The sequence below is a fragment of the Carex rostrata genome, chromosome 13 (assembly GCF_964058835.1).
Source record: "Carex rostrata chromosome 13, lpCarRost1.2, whole genome shotgun sequence".
In the NCBI taxonomy this organism is placed as follows: domain Eukaryota; kingdom Viridiplantae; phylum Streptophyta; class Magnoliopsida; order Poales; family Cyperaceae; genus Carex; species Carex rostrata.
In genome coordinates, this window is record NC_135930.1 from 500,113 (window position 1) to 527,441 (window position 27,329).

Sequence of the window (27,329 nt, forward strand, 5' to 3'; positions counted from 1 at the left end):
TCACAGTGTAACTCAATTTTTGGGTTTTGGATATGGACCGTCTGATTTAAATCTGTCATTCGGAATCGCCTCGAGATTCGAATTCGTCGCTCAGAATATGTGCGCTCCAATTCAAAGTAGATGGTCACGGATTCAAATCTGACAAACCCAAAAATTGAGTTACTTCACTGAATCTGAATTCGTCTGGGTCTGGGTCCGGATCTGGGGAATTATCAGAAGAAGAAAAAAAAAAGTAAAGAAACCAAAACACGAGTACGGAGAATCCACATCCCGGGACATTTGCCTGGTTGGTTTGTTTTTCTTTCCAATCCGTTAATTTAAGACAAAAGCCTGTCACCTCTGTCGGTCCTTTTTTGACCTTTACAGAAGCCCGACAATAAAGCCATGAGGATATTTCCATGGCCTGATATCTCTCTCTCTCTCATATTTTCAGTGGCAACTGACAAGCCAGCAGATAATGTGTTTCTCCCTCCTTGCTATTAATTAGATGATAGGGATTTTGTGTGTTAAACCATTGAAAGCTCTTGAGGGAATCAAAGAGTCTAGATAGCAAGGTGCATACCCAACCAATGCCTGACGCATTTAAGTATTTCTCTTATTTTTGTTCCGCTATTATTCATGTATAGTTTTTGCTTTGAGAAAGGCATGGTACAATACGCGAAGTTAAATTGCATTTTACTTTTTTCTTTTGTATTATGCTTTTACTCATTTCTTATGGAAAAGCCCATGGGCTGAAAAACGACTTTAAAGAAACAAGCCATACACACATGAATATAATATGGGAAGTCAGAATTGTTACCTTTTGACTTCCAAATATAGTTCAGGCCTTCAGAGGCCCACTTTCAACATGTATTTAGAGATGAACAGCAAACGCAGTCTTGCAACCGTCAAACTATACACATGTAAAAAAGGAACAAAAAAAGAGAGAGGAGATCCAATCTAGCTTCTGGTCATGTTTTGCCACTTGTCTTTGAGACCCTAGATCAGAGGCTTCTTCTAGGAAATAAGGTGAAAGCTGCCCATCTTTCTTCTCTGACCTGGCCTTGCACTCGGCCCGTGTCTCTTGTAGCATTTTCACCACACGGCGCATCGAAGGCCGGTTTATCAGAAGCGAACTTGCGCACAAGAGGCCTATGTTTAGCACCTTCAAGATATCCTCTTTGGACCCCAGATCAAGTTTCGGGTCTATGACGTGGTCAATTCCTTTTTGATCGATTGTGGCAGAAACCCAGTTCACCAAATCCTTTTCTCCAAACTCAGGATCTACTGGCGGCTTGCCGGTAACAAGTTCTAGAAGAACCACACCAAAGCTGTACGTGTCACTTTTCTCATTCACACGAAGCGTATATGCATACTCTGATCGGATAAATAAGTTTTCAAAAGAGGCATAAGTTTTACAAACAAATGACTTAAATAGTTTTTTTTTTTTAAAAAAAAACTGCCTCTCTTTTGTCAAACAGTACAAATAACTGTACACATGAGGGAATGCTTATGTAATTTAATACCACCAGCAGACCAGCTTGTACTAGTAAACATCAGCTATATGTTTTCAACATTTTTAGTACCTATATGCAGATCAGGCACCATGATGTAGTGTGGCTTACTGGTAATTATTTTTGTTGGTATAAATCTCAAAACCAAGTATATCCGAGGGCACTGCTAAATTACAAAATTGCAACAGTATTTGTTTACTTTGCATGTTTATAATTCAAATAAAAAAGCGCAGACCTGGAGCAGTATAACCGCATGAACCGGCAATGACCAACATAGAATTGGTCCTGTTTCCAATTGTCTCCACAACTTTAGCAACCCCAAAATCAGCAACTCTCGCTCCAAACTCAGCATCCAACAAAATATTATTGGACTTCACGTCTCTGGGCACAATGGCGGGTACACAATCATGGTGTAGGTAGGATAACCCTTCAGCCGAATCTAAAGCTATCTTGTACCGAGTTTGCCAATCCAACATGCCACCGTTGCTACTATGCAATAAGTCACCGAGGCTACCATTGGGCATGTACTCATAAACCAAAAGCTTGCATTCATTGTGGATGCAACAGCACCATAGTTTGACTATGTTCTTGTGCCGAATTTTACCTAGAGTTTTCACCTCAGCTTCAAAAGCATCATCTATTAGTGAAGCTTGGTTTAATCCATCACCATATTTTTTTACCACGCCCCAGAGCTTTTTAACGGCAACGGCCTCTCCATTGCTCAACACGGCCTTGTAAACCTTGCCAGAAGCACCACTACCAATCACACTATCTTCATCAAGAGAATCTAAAATTTCATATTCACTGAATCCCAATATGTGGAATGAGGTTGAAGTCCATTTAGACATGTCAAAACCCTTTTTCGCCTTTGAGAAATTTTTATACCTCCAATAAAACCACGACACACCAACAATAAGCACAATTGCTGCAAATAAGAAAATTGATCGGAGCATCCAGACATACCCCGGTCGGGCTCGGGACCCGTCATCAGAATCCGGGCACAGACCAGTTATGTCCCCACAAAGCCCGGGATTGCCCAAAAAGCTATCTCTGTATTCCTCAGTCGCAAATAAACGAGGCAGAGAACCCGTTAACTTGTTATTTGACAAATTCAACTGGTTCAGTTTGAGGTTTGGCAATTCAGTTGGTACCTGGCCTGTTAAGAGATTACCTGATAGATCGAGGTAGTTGAGTACAGGTAAAGCACCGAGCTCAGGTGGAATCTCTCCGGTGAAATCATTGTTTGCCAAATTGAGTTCACTTAGTTTAACCCACGATTTAATACCTCGAAGCAATTCACCCGAAAGGGAATTGTTATCCAGGTTTAATTGACCGAGCTCAGCCAGGTTGCCAAGTGTCGATGGTAGGGCCCCCCTTAGCCTATTATTACCAGCTGAAATTTCATAAAGTTTTGACAACATACCAATTTCAGAAGGGATGGTTCCGGTGAATTCATTGTCAGAGATCACTAGCATAGAGAGGTTGGCAGCACTGGAAATGACCGGTGAAATCTTGCCGGTTAGAGAGTTGTTGGTTAACTCAAGGAGATAGAGATGGGGCAGGCCCCACAGCCCCGCAGGTACTTCACCGGTTAACTGATTGTTTTTCAGCCTGACACGTGTCAATCTGCTACACTTGGCAAGGCCTTGTGGCAACGGTCCAGTGAACATGTTATCGATCAAGAGCAGTTCCTCTAACATGCCACGGTCACAGATGCTTGCTGGGATTTCACCAGTAAGAAAATTGTCAGACAAGTCCAGCAACATCAGAGGTGCATTCTTGCCAAAGTCTGCCGGGAGGGTCCCATTTAGTTGATTTGAAAAGAGTCTGAGATCGACAAGGGAAGTGGATTTAGCAACACCTGACGGTATCGGACCGGTTAACCTGTTCGAGTAAATGTGGAGGCTTTCAAGAAGAGGTATGTCAAAAATGTCAGCAGGTAGAGGCCCTTCAAGCTGGTTCATGGAGAGATCCATCTGACAAAGAGAGGGGAGCTTCGAGAGACCCAAGGGGATCGAACCGGTAAGTGAATTGTTATAAAGCTCAATTTGAACCACACTTGAGAGTCCAATGAGAGTAGCAGGAATTGTACCGGTTAGATGATTCAATGAGAGGTCGAAATCGGTAAGTTTATTCAAAAGACCGAGAGAAGGAGGTATAGGACCATTCAAGTTGCAACCTGCTAACCATAGCACTTCCAAAGAAGAGAGCTTGGATAAAGAAGACGGGACAGGGCCTGGTGCAAATGGGTTGTACGAAAGATTCAAGTGCCGGAGTGTCAGGAGGTCACCAAGAAATTCTGGCACGGTACCGTTAAGAAGATTGGCAACTAAAGAGAGCCGTTCAATTTTCGGGAATTTGCCAAAGGAAGGAGGTATCAAGCCGGAGAAATTATTCAACGAAAGATCTAAATGGACTAGGGATGGCAACTCGTCGAGAGCATCCGACAACGGCCCGACGAGCAAATTTTGCGAGAGGTCCAGGTGCGTGAGGGATTGGCAGAGCTGAAGAGACGACCCATTGAGAGAGGAGTTTATGTAGTTTAAAGATAGAGAGAGAAGGTGAGGTTGGGGAGGTTGCACAGAGACGAAGGGAAGGGTCCCCATTGGTTGAGGAATGTCAGGTCGACAGAGGTGACGGTGGGACCAGTGCAGGAGACACCGGTCCAATTGCACGGTGTCGGGTCTCCTTCTTTCCAGTCTACGAGAGAGTTTGTTGTGTCGACAAGGCCACGCTTAGCCTCCAACAGAGATAAACCTTCTTGGTTGACACAGGAGGAGAGATAGACATGAGAAAAGAGGAAGAATGAGATGAGCCAATTTTTCATGGCGAGAGCTCGAAAGGGATTTCTTTATTGTTTCTGGTGATACTGGAATAGTCTGGTAGTAATTATTTTGTTTGAGTATGAGGGAAGGGAATATGAAGTGAAAGCACGAGGTCACCTGAGGTGGGAACGTGGGGTGGTTTACCAGTGTCTCTCACTCTGTCTCAACGTCTCTCATCTGATAAGACACGAGGAGACACACCAATTCTCAATGAGGCATACTATTATTAAAGTTAGTCTTCTCGTGTTATATTTTATGAGCATATACATATGTCATATTTTATTTATGAGCATTAAAAGAAAAACAAAATTAAATAAAGTTCATTTTAATTTCGATTTGGTTCACACGTTATGCTATATATGAGAGGTGGAAAAATCAGAATGAAAAAATAAAAATAAAAACACATACCAAAATAAAACAAAATAATAAATAATAATAAAATCTACAAAATAAATACAGCAAACACACGCAAACCATTGAAATTGAATCGAATCGATCGATTTTAACAGTCAAATCAACAAGAAAAAAAATATTATAACCTTCTAAAATTTAGACGTTAAGAAGCTGATATAAGAAAATAAAAACTTTGTTAAAGCTTGCTATTGAAAAAACAAGATCCATTTTTTTCAAATCTTTGTTTACTCTTCTTCTTTTTTCTTTTTCTTTTTTTGAAAACAATTCATCAAATGTATTAAGTCATCAACATAAATCTTAGTCGCATATCTTAGAAATTGATCTTTCCAAAATCAAAGAAGAAAATAAAAATGAATAAAATATTCCATTTAATATTAAAAGATAAAATATTTGCTATCCTTAGATTTCTTACTTAACATTGCACGAATCACAAAAATATAGGCAAATATATAAAAAGCTTTTATAAGGTAAAGGTGGTAATGTGGTACAAAGAACAAAAAAAATTATGCAATTGTGCTTCTCATAATAACAACTCCCATTTTTTTAAATTAAAATATATATATATATATATATATATATATATATATACAGAGAGAGGAGGGTTCAAATGCACCCAAATTTTTGTGCACTCAAATGCACCCTATCTTTCAAATTTTTTTTCTCTGTTTTCAAACTCTGAATAGTCAATCTGAACCGTTAGATGCGATCTATATATTAAGATGTGCTTGGAGACCAAATTTTACATTTTTTGGAATTTTTTTTACTATTTATTAAGCCACATTGAAAATCGCTGATTTTACATTTTCTGGACCATTGGATCAGCGATTTTCAAAGTGGTTTAATAACTAGTAAAAAAATTCAAAAAAATATAAAATTTGGTCTCCAAGCACATCTTAATATATAGATCGCATCTAACGGTTCGGATTAGGGCTGTCAAAAAAGCTCGCGGCTCGTGGCTCACCTCTAGCTCGCTCGGTAGTGGACCGAGCTGTTAACGAGCCAGCTCGGCTCAGGCTCGGGCCAAAATAAACGAGCTGAGCCAGGGGTCAGCTCGGACCGGGCCAGCTCGGCTCGTTAAGCTACAGTGAATTGAGGGTTTAGTCCCGTATAATTTCAAGTCCAGTCCCATTTTTAAAGGCGCAATTATGCAAAATTGATGTATTTTCGGTTTGGGAAGAAAGGATATGGCTTTAGTTGCTTAAAGATGTGCCTGCTGGACAATTTCTTAAATTTTTTGAATGTGATTTCTTATTTTTTTTTATTTTTGAATTTGTATAATAACAGTCCAATAAAGCCCAACGAGCCAGCTCGTCAGCTCGCGAGCTAGCTCGGGCTGGCTTGTCACAAGCTGAGCCAGAGGTTTTGGCTCGGGTGACCTAGGTCCAGCTCGCTCGGTCCAGGCTCGGGCCAAAATAAACGAGCTGAGCTAAAGCCCAGCTCGTTTACAGCCCTAGTTCGGATTGACTATTTGGACTTTGAAAACGGAGAAAATGGATTTGAAAGATAGGGTGCATTTGGGTGCATTTGGGTGCATTTGGGTGCATTTGAACCCTCCTCATATTATATATATATATATATATAGAGAGAGAGAGAGAGAGAGAGAGAGTAGGGTTAAAATTCACCATTGGTTTGTGCCCCAACCATGCCCCATGTTTATATCTCCGTTTACAAAGTTCAAACAGTCGATCTGAACCGTTCATCTTGTTCTACATATTAAAATGTGCTTAGAGACCAAATTTTATATTTTTTGGAATTTTTTTACTATTTTTAGATAGATACAAAATCACCGTTTTTTAGATAGGTACAAACTCTGTTTACAATCGGACGGTCTATATCTATTAACTCAAGAGATGCTCTTTTGAATTAATGCAGAAGATGCAGACTCCTTCAAACGTACTTCTTAGTTCTTACGAGTTCGTATCCTTTGAGATATCTCAAACTTTGCGTGACTTTATGGAAAATCCTTTGAGATACCTCAATTTCAGTCAATTTCAATTTTCTATTTTCGTGTATATATTATTCATTTATTTTGCTACGTACGCACAAGTTATTATCAAATATCAATAATAATATTATTGAATATGTAAAGTATCACTGAACATGATTAGAATAATATCAGACATGATTAGAATAAAGTACCACTGAACATGATTAGAGCAAATTCTGGACAAGCTTACTCATACATGATATCGGTTTGAACGGTTTGGATTCGTTGTTTGAAGGAATTGTGAAGAAAGAATATAAAAGCAGAAATTTCACTTAATTACCTATTGAAGTACTTCCTCCCTCTTTTTCTCAGTGACCTTTTTAATTTTTTCGCTACCCTTAATGTGTTTAATGCTGCTTGATATTTTCTATTTTTTTGACGCTTCTAACAGTGAGCACTCAGTAATTGATGGGTACCAATGCCTGTTTGCTGTTTCGGGTTTTTCTGGCATCCGCTTGAAACTAAAATTTCCACTTGTTTTTTTTGGTATGGAAGTTAACTTGTATTTGTCCTTGATGTTTAGGCGTCATTCTTTCATATATATTTCTCGAGCTTTCTTAGTTTTCTAATATTCTATCAGAGAGGTACTATCGTGAATAATTTTTTATTTTATTTTTTATGCAGTTTAAAGAGCCAAAGGTATATGTACATGGCAATATAAAAGACCGAGATATATTGTAACTGATTTGGGGTTTTTTTTTTTTTTTTGTGTTACATATTATGTTAGTGACTTGAGCTCCGTGGTAAAAAAATAGTAGGATTTATAGTCATTTTTTTACTTCATAAAGTGACATAATCTGTAATAGTGCATTAATATCTCGAAATAAAAAAAATCAGATGACAATTCTGAATATTTTATTGTCTTGTTTTCACAAGCAACGTGTCCATTTAAAATTTCACAAATTTTGGAGTTTGTTTTTACAAAATAAAAACATAAAAAGATGAACGCACCAAAAATTAATATATTGCAATGAACTTAATTTCATTCTGAAATTAACAAACTTAAACAATATAAAATATAAACCAACGCATCACGGAAGCATTGTTAGTGAGATATGAGATTGGAGTATTCCGATTCGTCTTTTGAATATTAAATTTTTAAAGTATTAATTAAGAAGAGAGACTTTGGGACCATTTTATAATATTGGAATTGTCCTCGTCTAATTGTGTCTTAAACTATATATATATATTATAATATATAAAAGTTCGGAATCAGTGATCATATCACTATTTTTCAAAAAAAAATATATATAAAAGTTTAGTCGGTTTGATTATTTCGATTTTTAAAATTTTCAAAACAAACCGAACTGAAGTTATAATTCGGTTTTGAAAAATCAATCAAATCAAACCTAACCGTTTAACCCAAACTAGTTTGGTTCGGTCTAAAAATGAAAATGAACACCCAAAAGGAATTCGTATCCTTGCATTAACTAAAAAATGAATCTTTTGAGTTAATTCATCTGGACCGTCCGATTAGCTTTAAGATTAGTGTGTATTAATTCCGCACTAATATTAAAGACCCCTATATTTTAGGCCGGAGCCGGATGAACTTCGTTTACAATCGGACGGTCTATATCTATTAACTCAAAAGATGCTCTTTTGAGTTAATGCAGACGATGCAGACTCCTTCAAACGTACTTCTTAGTTCTTACGAGTTCGTATCCTCTGAGATATCTCAAACTTTGCGTGACTTTATGGAAAATCCCAACTGTTTAAATACGTTCTGCACCAATCTCAAAGCACACATAATACTGACTCCTACATGACCCCCGAATAGGCACCGGACACGTTGGTCACGCAAAAGTTGAGATTATCTCAGAGGATACAAATTCAACCCACATTCACACATATAATTTAATTTTGGAAAAAGATATATCCATGTAAACTTTCAAAATAACTAATTTATCCATAAAATCACTATAATATTCAATATTCTCGCAAAAAAATACTAATATACTTATTTCATCAAGAATAAGCATATTTCATCAAGAAATAAGGGTAAATTTCATCCACTAATTTGTCTTAATTTATTTGTTATATCAAGTCACTCTTTAACTTTTTTTTCATTCAAAAGAAATAATAAAATATAACCTCCTATTATTATTTTGGGTTAATGAGTATGATATTTTCATTCAAAATAGCTATCTTCACCTTAATTATGATATGATATTTACTTGAAAATTGACACAGTGAATTGCTACCAGAGTACCAGCCAATCAATCGTTAAACCCCTCAAGAGTTCGTTGACGCACGCACGAACCATAATTTAACGCCCTTTAATTATAATTATACCAGCCAGACGAACTGAATCATGTTCGAACCTAAACTCCACATATAATTATTAATTATATCACAGAATCAAATTGCATATCAACCAGCGCATTTCATTTTTCTTTTTTTTTTGCGTAGTTCATGCCCGTAGGCCAAAAGTACATAGATCAAACTTACATTCCTAGAAAAACCTAGAGCATCAATATATATAAATCAAAAGCTAATATAAAAGCTAAAGATTTTGGTATAATGAAAACACAGATTAGTGAACCACCGCATTTTAAAATTAGTTGACAGGAGAGGAGAGGAGAGGCTTTCAATTGCAAGGAAGCACATCTCACGAAACTACATGTAGAATTCATTTTCATTCCAGGAACAGAAGCCACAAAATTTGCTAGCTAGCTATTACCAAGTTATAAACTTGACAAAACTGGCCAGATTAAAATTAATCTGACCACAAGTGCACATCTCCAATTTCTTCTCAAAAATGGTATTGATGTGAAATGAGGCTATGCACAAAATTATCTCCTTTTAATAGAACCATAATTCCTCGGGGCCTGTCAAGCAAAAATTTGAAGCAACGTTATTAGTCAGTCAACTGAATCTAGACTCTAGAGAGAACAGTTAAATACAGAAGATACATCAACCCAAAGTATGAGGCAATGTATAGCCATTTGCTCAAGATTATTTTCTAAGACCCAATATAAACTAAACAAAAAATAGGAAAAAAGAATGGACTTACACGAGGTTGAGGTTGAGGTGGAGCCTTCTTCATCCGATTTGATGCACTGACATCATCATCATCATCATCTTCATCTTGGTCTGGGTGCATGAGCCAATTATGGGCGAAAGAGCTTTCTGCCTTTCTACCCATCTTTGCAGGTGTAGAGCCTCTGCCCGTACCACTAGTTGCACCTCTTTTGCGACCTTTCCCTTGTACACTTTCTTCGGGCTCCTAGAATGAGGGGAATAAAACGGTTGGCTAGGTGTACAACAGGTACAGAGACTGGTAAATGACTAGGTATAAATTTGAATCAAAGTAAGGGAGAGCATACGGAATTTTCGACAATTTGAGTAGCTTCATAAGTCTCTTCTTCACTCAAGGAAGAGTTCACCTCTTCTTTTACTATGGTTCTCACTGCTGCTGTGGCTGAGACTGATACTGCCCTGCTTAAATTACAATAACAGCATTTGCACCTTATTTGTATCCAATCTCTAAAATTTCTTACTCTTCTCTTTTCTTTTTGGGAAACATTTTTAATGAACCTTCTGAAATAGTATATCACATTTTTTTCACAAGATGAAGCAAGTGGGTGATGGTGTGGTGGGGGTTCCGAATTCCGATGAGGGTTTGCCAGCTCATTTTCTGGGCTCAGGTCAATTATGGATTTCACCTATTTGAATGGATCATTTTGTGTTTCAGTCAAATTCCGATCCAGTCAATTTAGAATCTTGGTTTACTCATTTAAATTAAGTCCAGCTATCAGCTTGTGGTATCTAGTCAATTATGTGCATAGTTCATGACCTTCAGGTCATTACAAGCTATCATCCTGACAACTACATTGGGCTATGCATGTGTTTTTCTAGGGTCAGTATACATTTTGGTTTGGGTTTTGGATCAGACTGGATTTTCTTTTGGGTTGTACAAATTTGGATCATTTACTGCTAGTCCTGTTAAACTGGTCGATTGGTGTTCCATGTGAGGTTGCCTTTGATTTTTGACATTTTAAGGAGAAAAAATGGACCTAGTCAGGCTCTAACGCTTGCACAAGTCCCCATGGTATTTTGGATTCTGCCAGATAGGTATAGAAAGCTTTTAAATAATTAAAAAAAGAATAAACAAAAAAAAAACAGATAAAGAACCTTGCAGATTGGTATGGTATGAGAGAATCAAGAGTCAACTGCTTGTAGCCGCTCGATCCCACTTTCCCTCCACGCCCTCTTCCTCTCCCTCTTCTTGAAGGAACCGAGTCTGCACCATCCATTGAACCCCTACGGGTTCCAGATCTCTCCCTTCCTCTGCCAAAATTGGAGGCCGGCATTGGAAAGCTCTCACCACCAAATTCATCATCGCTAAATGCATTGGTGGTACTTGCAGCCACCCCTGTTTTGCCTTTGTCATTACCCTATAAAAGGACATTTTAGCTCCTTATTATAGGGAACTTATAGCAAGAATCGAGCAGATTTTGGTTGAACAGGTAGGGGTAAAGCTGCAGTCAAAGACAGAACAGGGGACTTTCCTAACTTATACAGCACCAACAAGTAGATTTGACAATCTAATCATCATATAGTGATGAATTTCACGTGAGAGTTATATAATTTTTTTTATTGACTTAATTGGTTTTAAATAATATAAAGCAAATCTTAAGAGGTAATTATGACAGAATGGAAGAGGGAAGTAATAAAATTACTAACAGGTATAATCTGTGAACTCGAAGAGATTCCTATACTATCCTTGGGTCTTAGTGCCCTTTCCTTTGCTCGTTCCTGAAACACGATTAGAAAAACAAAGCAACAAAATAAAAATGGAAATGAACAAAACTTTGATGTAAACATGCCCGCAAATTAAAAGCTAGACAGCATGACAACTTGACAAGATAAGGGCTTAGTACCTGCATCCATTCGCTCACTTTGACAATGATTTCTTCTTCTTCAATGCTTGAAGTATTAGCTTCAGAATTTAGCTTTTTCTGCATATAAGACACATAAATGAATTATAAAGATCATACTAAACCCCCATGTTTAAAGCTCAAGACAAATCCAGCGGTGAGGAACCAGAGAACACAGTTTAATGGTGAACTAGCAGATGTTAGTATCCACCAGCTGGTAATTAATCTGGCCTGGTTAAGTTAGAGCTGTAACGGTTGTTATTTATTATGGAAAGACAAATGTTAGCCAGAACTGGAACCAATCGACAACCTCATAGATTGCACTACGAATTTGCAAAGCTGTCATAATGGTGCTTGCCTCATAGATTTTATGTATTAATGGTCCTATATTTGGACAAAAAAATAATGATGTTCTGAAGAGGTTGAACTCTTATTGTAAACACAAATAAGTAAAATTAAAATTATGGTCTGCAGGGGAATTACCCTCAGGGAACCAGCTCAATAAGAAAGCAACACAGGTTCAATCTTAAAAACTAATCTTAACCCCAGCAACCAACACCCCTCTCCAACCCTCGAGAAAAAAAGAAAAGAAAAGGAAATCAGCCTCCTTCAAATGTAAAATGTTGCAAATATTAGTGCTTGACTTGTGGGTTTTATATATTCATGGTCCTTCCATATTTTTGAATGGCAAAAATTGGATTACTTGGGAGGTTGACCTTTTATATTTAATATTAAATAACATTTAAAAAAGACTGGGGCAAAACAACAAATTGATTAGTCAGGTCAGCTCAGGAGGTCCCCTGAACATTGCTACCATATCACTGAACTAACAATTCCTCCTCCCCCCCTCCAAGGTGCGCCCGGGACAGCAAATGAGAGCACAGGACATAATTATGATCCACGAGATTCTAAAAAGACAAAACACAACTCACTCTTGTTTCCTCAAGGTTTCGTTTAAGACAAGCAGAAAATGCAGTCATGTCATCCTTGTTCACAAAATCTTGCAGTGCAATATCCAAGTCATTAACTGGCAGTATCTCCATTTTCTGTCAAATTTATTGCATAATATTGTTAAGGCTCTTTTGCTAAAGGAGGACCTGATAACGTATCTCATTAACAAGTACTTAGGATAACTATACTTTCTGTTCATATCAGTACAGCACGCCAGTGAATGGGATTCGACAGTTGCTTAAGAAGTTAATCATAACTTAATTTTTGGTTCTTCATTAAGTGCTAAACCATAACCAAACCAAAATCCTATATGACCAAACGATAATCACTGGACCACTTTAGTACAAATATTGGCATTATCAATTTGAAGATGTAAAGATCGCTAAGCCATGAATTTTATTTCGTAGAAGTTCTAAAGTAAGATAAGGTTTATAAAGTTCACTGAAAGTTGAATAGAAGAGATTGAGTTAGAATACCAAATTGCTCTCTGCAATAAGAGCCTCAATATTTTGCTGATTTAATTCCTCTGGCTGAAATCTCTCTGATTCATCCATGGGGTCTGCATATGAATCAATGAGTCTTTTAACAATCAAAACAATAACTGGTATGCAACCGTGCCCTGTGGTACAGTACAATGAACCAAGTACCTTGAACAGATTGGCGCTTCTTTGCAGCCTTAGAAAAGATGAGAATGTCTTGTGGATTGGCAACCTATATGTCAAATGGTAAGTGGGTACGCACTGTCTAATAAGCACACTGCAAAAATAAGCCTAGTTGATTGATAAATTATAGACAAACTACCTTCCCTACATACTTCTGGCCAAACCTCTGAGGGTTTATTGTTGAAAATCCTGAGTAGTCAACCTCAAATTATAACACGGAAAATAGTTACTATTAAGTATAAACTGATTTAATTTCTTTAAAATATTTACTAAGAAATTATTTAAGAAAAAAATATTACCTTTATTCTAACTAAAGGGAGTTTGAGCTCCGATCTACTCGGTATAGACCTGCTACCCTTTTCAATTAGATCTCTCACCTATTTAATGTTCATCAATCAACCAAATGTGAGAAAGTTTATCACTTCTGGTATCTGAAGTCCAAAGATCTAATACAAGAACTAGACTATAAAAAAAGTGACAAAATGGCCAAATTTCTGTTTGGTACTGATGGCTGTAAAGTATGAGGACGTGACAGAGTATGACTGATTCTGAACACAAAATTCAAATCTGAGCCATTGATCGGTGCTACACTACTACACATACAATAAATTAGAATATTGACACATGTCATTCTTAGTTTCATTTTAGGAGAAATATATGGGAATGAACTTACAATTTTATCCAAATATTCAAGCACAGAGGCCTGATCATTGAAATCAACATCAGCTTCATCTTTCAGCACAACCTAAAGGTAAGTATAAGTTTAACATACAAATAGGTAAATAAATAAATGAAATTTAAGAAAAAATTAAAAGGGTATAGTGAAAAGGCTTCAAGTAAATGTCAGAAAAAATCCAGCATGTTCCATACCTTGGCATACTCAAAAGGTCTGACATATTTGAGTGGTATCTTTGTCGGCCTGTACTTAGTACCCTATTTATTTTAACAAGGAATGGACAAAATTAAATCTAGTGAAAGATAAGAACATCTCTTTCAAATTTTTAATATAAACATTTTATTGATTTGTGCAAATAACACCCAACATTTATTATATATGCAGCTGTTCTATCTTGGATCGCACCTGGGTTCTAGATTCACATCGCCAAAAAGCTATACTCTAAACATCGACAATCTCCTCTCATTTCCTAAATCCTAATCGGTTACAAAGAATCTAGATTTTTGTAAAAATATTGTCTAAATGAGCTTCGCAGCAATTCATCCCATTTATATGAAGGGACGGTTCAGTCACCTTTTTTTTCTTGACTTATCCGTGGTTCAGCTTTCCAATAACCAGCCAGTTCTTATTTGCAAAATAAAAAAATGCTGGGTGTTACTTGTAAATTTGAGAAAACTTGTGTTTTATTTGTAAGGAATAAACAAATAACTTGTACAGCATAAACCTTGATTTCTAAAAGTAGAACATGCTTGGGTTTTGCTTCTCCATCAATCAATGATGTTGCCACTGAAGAGCCTGGTTGAGTAATGTGAAATGCCATGCCAGTTACTTCCTGCAAGGTAGAATCCCAGTGTAAATGCAATGAATTAAAATTTAAATTTGAAAGGCATAAAAGTAAACCCGGATGACGGGGCCTTATTGACATTGGAATTTGGACGGCTAGACCTCAATCTCTCTCAAAAAAAAATGGCACAAAGATAACAAAAAAATTTCTTACTTGTGGATCAACAAGGCATTCATGCTCATGCCCCCAAACTATAAAGTCCAGGAAACGTGGTAAGAAATGCTCATCGATTGCATTCTTCGGGTTCGCCTTTATCCTGTAAAGGACTGTAATGTAAGTGACATTACAAGGTGCTTTTAAATAAAATAACATTCTGTTTAATTTAATAATGACAAAAATTGCCTTCAATGCAAAATACGACGTACCCCTTAGCCAGTTTTTTTAAGTTCAACGATTCTACGCAAAACAAGACAGCGAATACAAAAAGAATTTAATAATAGCGGGTTTTCTGATCAATGGATAAAATGAAATAAGAAGTATAGCCCAAGATCGAACTGAACAGGAATTCCTCCATAAGCAGTAAATACAAGGCGCACTTCTGTCACTATTCAGTTGATTTATTCTCGACGATATAATTTATTCCAAAAGCATCCAAACATAACTACTGGAAATTAAACCATTGGAATCTTTTCAGTTCAGAAGTGAATTTGCCCAGGTTTCGAGGTAATTTCCAGAAACACCAAGGTATTTTTTGTAATGATTAAAGCTAAGAGATAACCTGTTCTGATGAAGAACCAAAATGTTGAACCAGTCAGAAATGGAAACTCCATCTTGGTTTTCGGGTCGCATCCATTGCACTGAATGTGGTGTCTGAAATACATAAAATGCAAACACAAGATTTATGTTATAATATATCATGCATAAGAAAATAATTTCAACTACTACTATGTAGTTTCTGCACAGCCTGTCCCAAGCCAGAATAAAGGAGGAAGGTGGCAATAAGGCGTGGCGAGCCAGCGGTCAAAAAACAACCTCTTTATGGATATGAACCCAATCCGAGACTACAATTGGGTCTCATTTCTAGCTTACCCCAACTTGTTTGGGATCAAAGGCTTGGTTGTTGTTGTTGTTGTACTATCCTACTTCCAAAAATTATAAGGATAAATATGCTTTATGCAATCTCTTTTCTAATTGAGAAATTCTAAGCTTTCTCCTAAGGAAAAATTCAAAGTTTACTATCTGGCACATGCAACCAAACCTGAAACATTCTATTCAAGCGCTCATCTCTAATATTTCCGAGGCCATATAATGCTACTGAAGTCATTCCCTGAAAAGGCGAACGCATATGTTAAACAGAAGCTAAATGGTAACCTTGTGCCCTGTTATTCGACCAAAAAATCCAACCTTTTTAATTAGTATAGGATAAACTGTTATTTGGCCTACTCCAGAGCCACCAAGAACCATCTTGCCAAAGTAATTCACCAGATTGCATGCTGATAAAATATCTATTGCTGAAAGGTTATCCTACAAAAATCCATATAAAAATTATTTATTAATGTTAGGCATAGTTACAATTAAAAATGCCAATATTCAGGCCTTATTAAACAAAAAGAAAAAAGATATTTATTACTCATGCAGTAGTCATTACAGTATTAGACAAAAAAGGCAAACAATAACAAAATACAAAGAAGTTCAAAAAAGTGAAATTGATATTAGGTCAGAGTTTGACCAGATCATGATCTGATACCTTCAGTTACACACAGGAATGGTACAGGGTTATCACCACAAAATTAAAAGAAAAAAGGTACCACTCCAGCAGGATCATCATGATTCCCATGGATAGTGAAAACCGGCAAGCCAACATTGAAGTGGGGATCTTCATAGTTAACATGACCAAACCTGACAAAATTGCAATGGCATGAGCTAGATATATAAAATAACCAAGGAATTCAGACTTGCTTGCATCAACCATCTAATATCAGCTTGGGGAGCTGTTGTGGCCAGTTTTTCTTGGCTCTTTCTTGGAGCATAGTTTTTACCAAGTATAAAAGCAATGAAATTTAGGCAAGTATAATAAAATTATTTATTTGGCTAGTACTAGGTGTTTAACCCTGAGTAAGCTTAGGGACAGGTAAAGAAATATAAAACAAGGAACCGCGACACGCACAATAAAAAAATAAAAAAAACAAGGAAACTCCTTTTTATTTACCCCCTTCAAAACCTGCATAACAGTTTCCAAAGACCCCTGGGTAGCTCCCAAAATTAGTGGCATTTCATTGAAGAAATAAAACTTTGATTAGACGTACGTGTTTTGAAAACTGACGGTCTGGTCACTGACGACCTGGAACTGTATGGGGCGGTCATTCAAGCAGTAGCGCCTCAATATCTCTATGCATTTCACTAGTGTCGACCTTGATGGTTTATTCTCATGGAAGAGATCTCCCCCAAGAAGTAATAAATCAACCTGCCATTAGCTCAGCACATCTCAATAAGTGGGCATGAAATAGTGCATATTTGGGGCTTTTTTTCTCTTATTCTCCACTGAAGAATCTAATGGTAGACATGTGAAAGAAGAGAGAGATTGAAACCTGCTTGCGCTCAGCTATTGAGCAAATCTCCTCGAAAGCAAGAAAGGAGTCGAACCTTCGGATTTCATCCTTCTCCATGTAACCGAGATGACAATCAGTTGCAACCAATACTCTTAATGTGTCATTGTCTTCTTCCCTTTACAAGTCAAGAAGAAATAGAAAGTGAAAAAATTGTATGAAGTGAGAAAAATAGACGCAAGCAAAGCAACTGTCAGAAAGCCTGAATACTTGTGTGGCTGGGTGTCACAATGCAACCACATAAAGTAAAGTAAAATTGGATGAAGAAGACGATTGATTAAGCATTTGGGAACAATATTATACACCCACTGCTGATTAGTTTTCAAATGAAAATGTATTATACACTCTTAAATACTTGTGACTTGTGAGTCACAATTTAGTCATCTCATCGGAGAAGGTAAAACTTACATGAATGAATTCAGATATGTAACAATTTACACTTGGAGCGAGGAGCGAGGAACCCAGCCGGCCGTGTCAAAATTGTTTGCAATGTATCTTGCTTGAAATTTGGAACATCTACCATATCAAGCAAGCTAATGTCACCATTGTTTCAATATTTTGTCTCTGTAATCCCCGACTGGCCGCGTTTTGAGCGGAAGAAAGAGACTCACCGTCCGTCCGTCCGTCCGTCTGAGTTGCGCTGATTCTTCCTTCACCGCCTTAGTCTGAGTCTCTGATCAAAGGTCTAGGCTGCCTAGTCAAATGTGCAAACATAAAACTTTCAACACAGATTTTATAAGTTCCTTTTTTTCAGATTTTTTTTGTTCAGGTGAATATATCTTTACACCAAGGAAAACATGGATTTCTTCAGTTCAAAGCTTCAATTCCGCTGAAGAAAAGTAAACAGGAACAAAACAGCAGCTCTAAGAATTTAAATAAAGTAGAAAACAGAGTTCATTTTTTTATAATTTTTTTATAGGACCTTACAGTCGTGCGGCAAATGCCCATTTCATTCACGCCTGACACAGTTTATAAAAAGGTTGTTGAACCGGATCCATCCACGCCTACGGACCTAAGGGATGTTTACGCAGCTGACATGTCACATCCCCTTGAACTGCCTGATTGATGTCAGCCCATTGACCCCTATTAATTATTTCCGAGGTCTATCCTTCAAATCAGTCTTTTCCGTTGTTTCCTTTATATTTTTTTCCGATCAACGAGATAAGACTTGCAGACCATTAAGCAAGTAGCTTAAGGTCTCGTGATATGTTACCCAATAATTTTATATGTAGCTCAAGGTTTGGGGTCAATCTCGTGATATGTTGCCCAGTAATTTTAGAGTATGACTAATATTTAAACCGTTTAAATTAATTTATTTTATGAGTGATGCATTTACATGCAAACTTTTTATATTTTCAAGTTATTTTAGTTTCAAATTAAGCGGCGAAAAAAATTAAAAAATAAATGTATTAAAATTAGCTTAAAAACTCAAACATTTGACCGCTTGACTTGATATCAAATAAACTCAAAAACTTATAAAATTTTACCCGATTATCCGGATCCGATCCGGAACTGAACCGGATCCGACCCGGATCCGATTAATTTGGATAGGGTATGGTTTAAAAAATATAACCGATTAAATTATGGGTATGAGTACAAAATTAATAATTTAATATCCGACCCGGATCCGAAGTGGAACCGATACTGTAATGGGTAGAATATGGGTATCATTTAATTATCCGACCCATAACCGAACCCAACCTGATACCCGTATAAATATCCGATAAAATATATATTAATAAGTTTGCATCAAGTTTTTGTGTTAGATAATATATTTCAGCTGAGCTATAGTTTGATTAAACTTAACAAAATTTATGCTACTGTTTTGCACTACCCTTTAATTACAGCCTTAACTAGCCCTTTAATTACGTCATTTAATTTTTGTGCTATATTATACACATGTGACACATGACACATGAATGTCAAATTTATTTTGTTATGTAGCATGATATATTTTATTATTTATGAACATGATCAATAGTATAATTTTTATTTTGCAGTAGTTTTTAATTTATATTGTAATGATTTATTATATGAGATGTTTAAGAAATTATAATTATATTTAAATGTAAATAATTTCTTGAATGCTTTGGAGTTGTGACCTATACCCGCTCTGGATTCGGAACCGCCCCGTATCCGAACCGGACCCGGTAATCCACAAACAAGTTACGGGTATCTATATACCCGGAACCGAAAGACTGGACCCGAAATATCTATGGGTAGATAGGTATCCGGATCCGGACCCAACCCGATTTGAAATAAATAAGTATATGGATCGAAATTTGGACCCGAACACTTTTAGGGTACGGGTCCAAATATAATAGTACCCGGACCCGACCCGACCCGATAGCACCTCTAGACTATATCTTCTAATTTATTTTTTTATAATAATTTCAGGTAAAATAAACTTTGTATTTGACCGGAAAGGATTGCGGTTTTAGGCCAATAAATTAAAATTTGTATTTCGTGTTGGTATAATAATTTTATAATCAATTACTATAATTTTGGTCACTTTAAACATATTTCGATAATTGCTATAGAAATTAACAGTTAAAATAATACTAAGTATATTAATAATGAGGAGGGATCCGATTACATCTTTTTTTTGTGACACCGAATTACACTTTTCATTTTTAAAGTTTTCAAAGTCCAAACAGTCGATCCAAACCGTTCAACTAGTTAGATATGTTAAAATGTGTTTGCAGATCAAATTTTACATTTTTTTTATTTTTTTTACTATTTATTAAGTATTTAACAAAATCGCTATATTCAGACCGTTGAATTTTTGTACCCATCTTAATAAATAGTAAAAAAATTCAAAAAAATGTAAAATTTGATCTGCATGCACATTTTAACATATCCAACAAGTTGAACGGTTTGGATCGACTGTTTGGACTTTGTAAATATAGGGTGTAACCGGTGTCACCAAAAAAAGGGTGTAATCCGATCCCTCCTCATTTTTGTTTTTATATATTCTTTATAAAATAGATAGCATCATCCTTATATCAACCATATTATTTTATAGATCTAGAAACACTTAATATGTTCAAAAAATCAAATTCTTTATTCTGCTTTAAAATTCAAGTGCATTATCTCAGATATATATAATCAATTAAGGTTAATATCCAAAAACTTCTGTATCTATTATACAAATTTGTTATATGAAAATATTTATCCGTTTGATAAAAAAAATCATTCTCCTAGTATATTATTTTTTCTCTCCAGTCTAGAATTTTGGATGCAATAAGTAATTTTAATAGGGGTAATATTGAAAAGATGAAGTTGAGAATCGTAAAAGCCACAAAGTTGGTGGGAATGGGATACAGGGAGGTTTCTTTAGTGTCACTCAATGTGTGAGTTTTTCCAAAAAAAAATTTTCCTGATAGATCTGGTCTATCTGAAAAATTAGGAGTCTTTCTAAGTTTATTTTTATTTTTTTGAACTTAAATTTAAAATTTATTTAAATTAACTTTAAATGATAAATTTAAATAATTCAAATTCTTCTACTCTACAAGTGGTGCGTCAACATATGAAAATTTTAAAATTTTAATTAATTTATTATAAAATTAAATAGTTAAAATTATAAGATTTATAAATTAATTTGAATTTTAGTTTCAAATTTTAAAATTTTTATATATAAATGCATCAGTCATAAGGTACAAGGATTTTAACGGTCTTTTAAATTCGTTATTTGAAATCAATCTAATAGATTTGAGAGTTGAGTTCACAAATAAATTTAATAAACTTAGGAACACTCTTAGTACGGTAACAAAAGAATCTCTATTGTCTATTACATATGTGTATAAAACTCTGTAATGGGTTTTCTCATTACTTTCTTTCTACTTTCTACTAGTGACAATATACCTGAATAATTTTTTTTTGGGGTGATGTCGAACCGAACGCCAAATTATTCGGTTGACCGAACTTTGACTGAATTAAATAAATATAAGAAGATGAATTGTATATATTCATTTTGTATGTATTTATCATTTTTAACTTCTTAATAACAAAAAGTAAAGCTTATATATGAAAATGAGCCTGAGATGTGATCTATATTATTTTTGGCTTCAAACCAGAGTATATAAGAATAAAAAAAGGAAACCAAAACAAATTAAAACAGTACAAAGAAAAGACGAAACGAAATCAGCTCTGCAAATGCAGTTTCCAAGAGAGAATAGACTCGTCATTCAAGGCTAAACTACACATTTATTTTCAACCTAGTCAAAGTACATGAAATATGTAAAACCAAATCTCTCATTCTCTCTACAATATTGTTAGGTCAATCGTTGAGCGCCATATTTGGGTGCCCACCATAGTTTGAACGCCACCTCATGTAGAAACCTGTCTACTAGCATGGCCAGATTTCCTCCATTCTATGTGCGAAAAAAAAAAAAAAAAAAAAAAACAACAACAACAACAAAATTATGCAAAGAGGATCTGGTAGAACTTGCACAAAATGAACACTACGTAAGTATTAATAAAGATGCATGTTAACAACACACACCAATTAAATACCGAGTCACGGATCTGACTAGATACTGTACTAGTATAATTTCTCATTTCCTAAAAATCTAACACTAAAAATATCGGACACGGGTATAGTGGATGAAAATCATAACCAGCTATGGAAACTGCGAATTCCAATGAAGGTTAAGATTTTCATATGGTTAATGTTACAGGAAAAGATCCTTACACAAGAAATCCTTCTTGTCAGAGGATGCACCATCCAGCCAGGATGTCATCTTTGCGGAAATACGTTGGTGGAAACTAGGAATCACATGTTATGGGAATGTGTTTATGCGGTGAATTTTTGGAGAGGGCTATGTGCGTACTTCAACTTACCACATAGAGGAGGTCAGGACATAGCAGATGCCTGGAAAAAAGGACAAATTAACCAACCCCCGAGAGAAAGACGAATGTGGAGTGTGGCCTGGGCGGCGGGTGCTTGGGCCCTGTGGAGAGAAAGGAATAGGCGGTACTTCACAAACAAGAGGCGCCACGTGAGACAATTGATAAATGATACAACTCTGGATGTCATTTCTTGGTCGCGCTTTGCTTAGTTCATTTGCGGTCATGGAGCCAGCAGGGACATACTGCATCCTTCTGGCGACCACATTTTCGAACTAATTTTACATCTTTCTTTTCCTTTCTCTTTTATCAGGCTAGGTTGCTTTAACTTAGCCCAAAATTGTGTAAATAAAACTTTTTCTTAATTAATATATCGTTGGCGACTGTTTGTCGCTAACCATCAAAAAAAAAAATATCGGACACAAAAAGGTAAGGTGATTTTTTCTACTGCTGCCAATTGCATACTTAAGAGCTCAAATTGAGAAAAGAGGAAATGATAAAAGCAATTGTAATTAATCTCATAATAAGAAATACTATAGTTAAAAAACTAAGAATAAAACAAACCAGGAAGAAACCAAAAACATGAAACAAACATTAGGACCAAAATATTATCATCAAAGGAATCGAGCAAGTTAATTAAGAGGGTACATATCACCACTTACAAATTCAAAATATTGCACTCTCTTACTTGGAAGGCAAAAGTGATATGACCTACCGAGAAATCTTCGCATTTATGTATATGTATGTATGTATGTTATCTGCTTGACAGTTCTTCCTATAAAATGAGCCCATTCCGACTGGTCGATCGGTCTTGAGTCTTGACTCGGCATCTGCTAATCCCTCGTCATCACTCAATGCATCAATCCCAACATCACTAGGCTCCATTACATCTATACGGCGTGAGCAAAAAAAAAAAATTGAAATTGAATAATAAATCGGAATAAAAAAAAAAATTCGTGTTTTAAGCCTTAGTCCGGAAAAAATATTTCCGGTTTCTAATCAAAAAATCGAAATAAAGTTTTCTGGTTTTATTCCAGAATTTTTTTTCCAGTATTTTGATTAGAAACCGGAAATTTTTTTTCCGAACTCGTACTGATTTCATTTATAGAAACTATGGATCTCAGTGTTGCTTTCACTCAGTCTCTCACTCGCTTTCACTCAGTCTCACAAACAGTAAGTTTTATAATTTTATTTCATTTTAAATTATTTAAATTTGTAATTATTTATATGTTGTTATTTGTTAAATTGTACCAATCAAAACTAAAAATAGGTTAAGTATATATTGTTTAGACTAAAAATAGTTTATAAATCTAGAATGATTTCTAAATTTTCAAAATGGATCCGATTAATTTAGAAAAATCCAAAATGGTTTAGAATATTGCCTTATTAATTTACAAAATTAAAAAATAGTTTAGAATAATTTAGGAAATGGTTTAGATATTGTCTGATTAATTTAGAAATTTTCAAAATAGTTTAGAATATTGTCCTATTAATTAAAAAAAAATCAAAATGGTGTAGAATAATTTACAAATTTTCAAAATGGTCTATAATAATTTAGAAATTTATAAAATGATTTAGAATTATTTTAGGAACCTCTTTCCTTTTCGGATCCCTTACGGAGCTCTGACTGTCTGATCGATCAACTCTTCAATTCAGGTTTTTTTTTTTTTTTTTTTAAATTTATAATATAATTAATTAGTTCATTTTAGTCCGAGTTTAGAATATTATCCAAATAATTTAGAATTTTTTAGAATATTCTAAAATGGTTTAGAATAATTTATAAAATTCCAAAATAGTTTAGAATATTGCCCGATTAATTTATAAAATTCCAAAATGGGGTAGAATAATTTAGGAATATCCAAAATAGTCTAGAATAATTTAGAAAACTCTAAAATGATATTACGTACTTCCTTTTTTTAGTCAGTCAATTTTGAAAACCATAGAAATTAATTTTGAAAATGATCGAAACATGCAGCTGATTCCAAAGTTCCAAATATACAACCTCAATTTCAGTCAATTTCAATTTTCTATTTTCGTGTATATATTATTCATTTATTTTGCTACGTACGCACAAGTTATTATCAAATATCAATAATAATATTATTGAATATGTAAAGTATCACTGAACATGATTAGAATAATATCAGACATGATTAGAATAAAGTACCACTGAACATGATTAGAGCAAATTCTGGACAAGCTTACTCATACATGATATCGGTTTGAACGGTTTGGATTCGTTGTTTGAAGGAATTGTGAAGAAAGAATATAAAAGCAGAAATTTCACTTAATTACCTATTGAAGTACTTCCTCCCTCTTTTTCTCAGTGACCTTTTTAATTTTTTCGCTACCCTTAATGTGTTTAATGCTGCTTGATATTTTCTATTTTTTTGACGCTTCTAACAGTGAGCACTCAGTAATTGATGGGTACCAATGCCTGTTTGCTGTTTCGGGTTTTTCTGGCATCCGCTTGAAACTAAAATTTCCACTTGTTTTTTTTGGTATGGAAGTTAACTTGTATTTGTCCTTGATGTTTAGGCGTCATTCTTTCATATATATTTCTCGAGCTTTCTTAGTTTTCTAATATTCTATCAGAGAGGTACTATCGTGAATAATTTTTTATTTTATTTTTTATGCAGTTTAAAGAGCCAAAGGTATATGTACATGGCAATATAAAAGACCGAGATATATTGTAACTGATTTGGGGTTTTTTTTTTTTTTTTGTGTTACATATTATGTTAGTGACTTGAGCTCCGTGGTAAAAAAATAGTAGGATTTATAGTCATTTTTTTACTTCATAAAGTGACATAATCTGTAATAGTGCATTAATATCTCGAAATAAAAAAAATCAGATGACAATTCTGAATATTTTATTGTCTTGTTTTCACAAGCAACGTGTCCATTTAAAATTTCACAAATTTTGGAGTTTGTTTTTACAAAATAAAAACATAAAAAGATGAACGCACCAAAAATTAATATATTGCAATGAACTTAATTTCATTCTGAAATTAACAAACTTAAACAATATAAAATATAAACCAACGCATCACGGAAGCATTGTTAGTGAGATATGAGATTGGAGTATTCCGATTCGTCTTTTGAATATTAAATTTTTAAAGTATTAATTAAGAAGAGAGACTTTGGGACCATTTTATAATATTGGAATTGTCCTCGTCTAATTGTGTCTTAAACTATATATATATATTATAATATATAAAAGTTCGGAATCAGTGATCATATCACTATTTTTCAAAAAAAAATATATATAAAAGTTTAGTCGGTTTGATTATTTCGATTTTTAAAATTTTCAAAACAAACCGAACTGAAGTTATAATTCGGTTTTGAAAAATCAATCAAATCAAACCTAACCGTTTAACCCAAACTAGTTTGGTTCGGTCTAAAAATGAAAATGAACACCCAAAAGGAATTCGTATCCTTGCATTAACTAAAAAATGAATCTTTTGAGTTAATTCATCTGGACCGTCCGATTAGCTTTAAGATTAGTGTGTATTAATTCCGCACTAATATTAAAGACCCCTATATTTTAGGCCGGAGCCGGATGAACTTCGTTTACAATCGGACGGTCTATATCTATTAACTCAAAAGATGCTCTTTTGAGTTAATGCAGACGATGCAGACTCCTTCAAACGTACTTCTTAGTTCTTACGAGTTCGTATCCTCTGAGATATCTCAAACTTTGCGTGACTTTATGGAAAATCCCAACTGTTTAAATACGTTCTGCACCAATCTCAAAGCACACATAATACTGACTCCTACATGACCCCCGAATAGGCACCGGACACGTTGGTCACGCAAAAGTTGAGATTATCTCAGAGGATACAAATTCAACCCACATTCACACATATAATTTAATTTTGGAAAAAGATATATCCATGTAAACTTTCAAAATAACTAATTTATCCATAAAATCACTATAATATTCAATATTCTCGCAAAAAAATACTAATATACTTATTTCATCAAGAATAAGCATATTTCATCAAGAAATAAGGGTAAATTTCATCCACTAATTTGTCTTAATTTATTTGTTATATCAAGTCACTCTTTAACTTTTTTTTCATTCAAAAGAAATAATAAAATATAACCTCCTATTATTATTTTGGGTTAATGAGTATGATATTTTCATTCAAAATAGCTATCTTCACCTTAATTATGATATGATATTTACTTGAAAATTGACACAGTGAATTGCTACCAGAGTACCAGCCAATCAATCGTTAAACCCCTCAAGAGTTCGTTGACGCACGCACGAACCATAATTTAACGCCCTTTAATTATAATTATACCAGCCAGACGAACTGAATCATGTTCGAACCTAAACTCCACATATAATTATTAATTATATCACAGAATCAAATTGCATATCAACCAGCGCATTTCATTTTTTTTTTTTTTTTGCGTAGTTCATGCCCGTAGGCCAAAAGTACATAGATCAAACTTACATTCCTAGAAAAACCTAGAGCATCAATATATATAAATCAAAAGCTAATATAAAAGCTAAAGATTTTGGTATAATGAAAACACAGATTAGTGAACCACCGCATTTTAAAATTAGTTGACAGGAGAGGAGAGGAGAGGCTTTCAATTGCAAGGAAGCACATCTCACGAAACTACATGTAGAATTCATTTTCATTCCAGGAACAGAAGCCACAAAATTTGCTAGCTAGCTATTACCAAGTTATAAACTTGACAAAACTGGCCAGATTAAAATTAATCTGACCACAAGTGCACATCTCCAATTTCTTCTCAAAAATGGTATTGATGTGAAATGAGGCTATGCACAAAATTATCTCCTTTTAATAGAACCATAATTCCTCGGGGCCTGTCAAGCAAAAATTTGAAGCAACGTTATTAGTCAGTCAACTGAATCTAGACTCTAGAGAGAACAGTTAAATACAGAAGATACATCAATCCAAAGTATGAGGCAATGTATAGCCATTTGCTCAAGAGGGTTTGCCAGCTCATTTTTCTGGGCTCAGGTCAATTATGGATTTCACCTATTTGAATGGATCATTTTGTGTTTCAGTCAAATTCCGATCCAATCAATTTAGAATCTTGGTTTACTCATTTAAATTAAGTCCAGCTATCAGCTTGTGGTATCTAGTCAATTATGTGCATAGTTCATGACCTTCAGGTCATTACAAGCTATCATCCTGACAACTACATTGGGTTATGCATGTGT

At 35.0% G+C, this 27,329-nt stretch overlaps 2 protein-coding genes and 1 pseudogene across 3 annotated transcripts; all 3 read right to left on the minus strand.

Annotated features, from left to right (window-relative positions):
• Positions 1–892: 892 nt before the first annotated feature.
• Positions 893–4,322, minus strand: LOC144564389 (uncharacterized; annotated as a pseudogene). The gene is made up of 2 exons (XR_013514619.1): positions 1,729–4,322; positions 893–1,356 (listed from the first exon to the last, which is right to left on the minus strand). The product of XR_013514619.1 is annotated as an uncharacterized LOC144564389 (transcript).
• A 5,012-nt stretch (positions 4,323–9,334) lies between these two features.
• Positions 9,335–10,165, minus strand: LOC144564392 (uncharacterized; the record flags this gene model as incomplete). Its single annotated transcript, XM_078313990.1, has 3 exons — positions 9,335–9,547; positions 9,733–9,945; positions 10,046–10,165. Coding segments are annotated over 3 exons (369 nt in total), but the record flags the coding sequence as incomplete, so codon positions are not given.
• An 817-nt stretch (positions 10,166–10,982) lies between these two features.
• Positions 10,983–17,743, minus strand: LOC144564393 (double-strand break repair protein MRE11-like). The gene is made up of 20 exons (XM_078313991.1): positions 17,687–17,743; positions 17,261–17,396; positions 16,979–17,136; positions 16,481–16,571; positions 16,077–16,196; positions 15,931–15,999; positions 15,451–15,542; positions 14,886–14,988; positions 14,613–14,720; positions 14,083–14,145; positions 13,886–13,957; positions 13,512–13,589; positions 13,352–13,414; positions 13,198–13,261; positions 13,027–13,109; positions 12,532–12,645; positions 11,603–11,680; positions 11,406–11,477; positions 11,047–11,116; positions 10,983–10,999 (listed from the first exon to the last, which is right to left on the minus strand). Coding segments are annotated over exons 1-20 (1,653 nt in total). The 5' UTR covers positions 17,689–17,743.
• Positions 17,744–27,329: the final 9,586 nt, after the last annotated feature.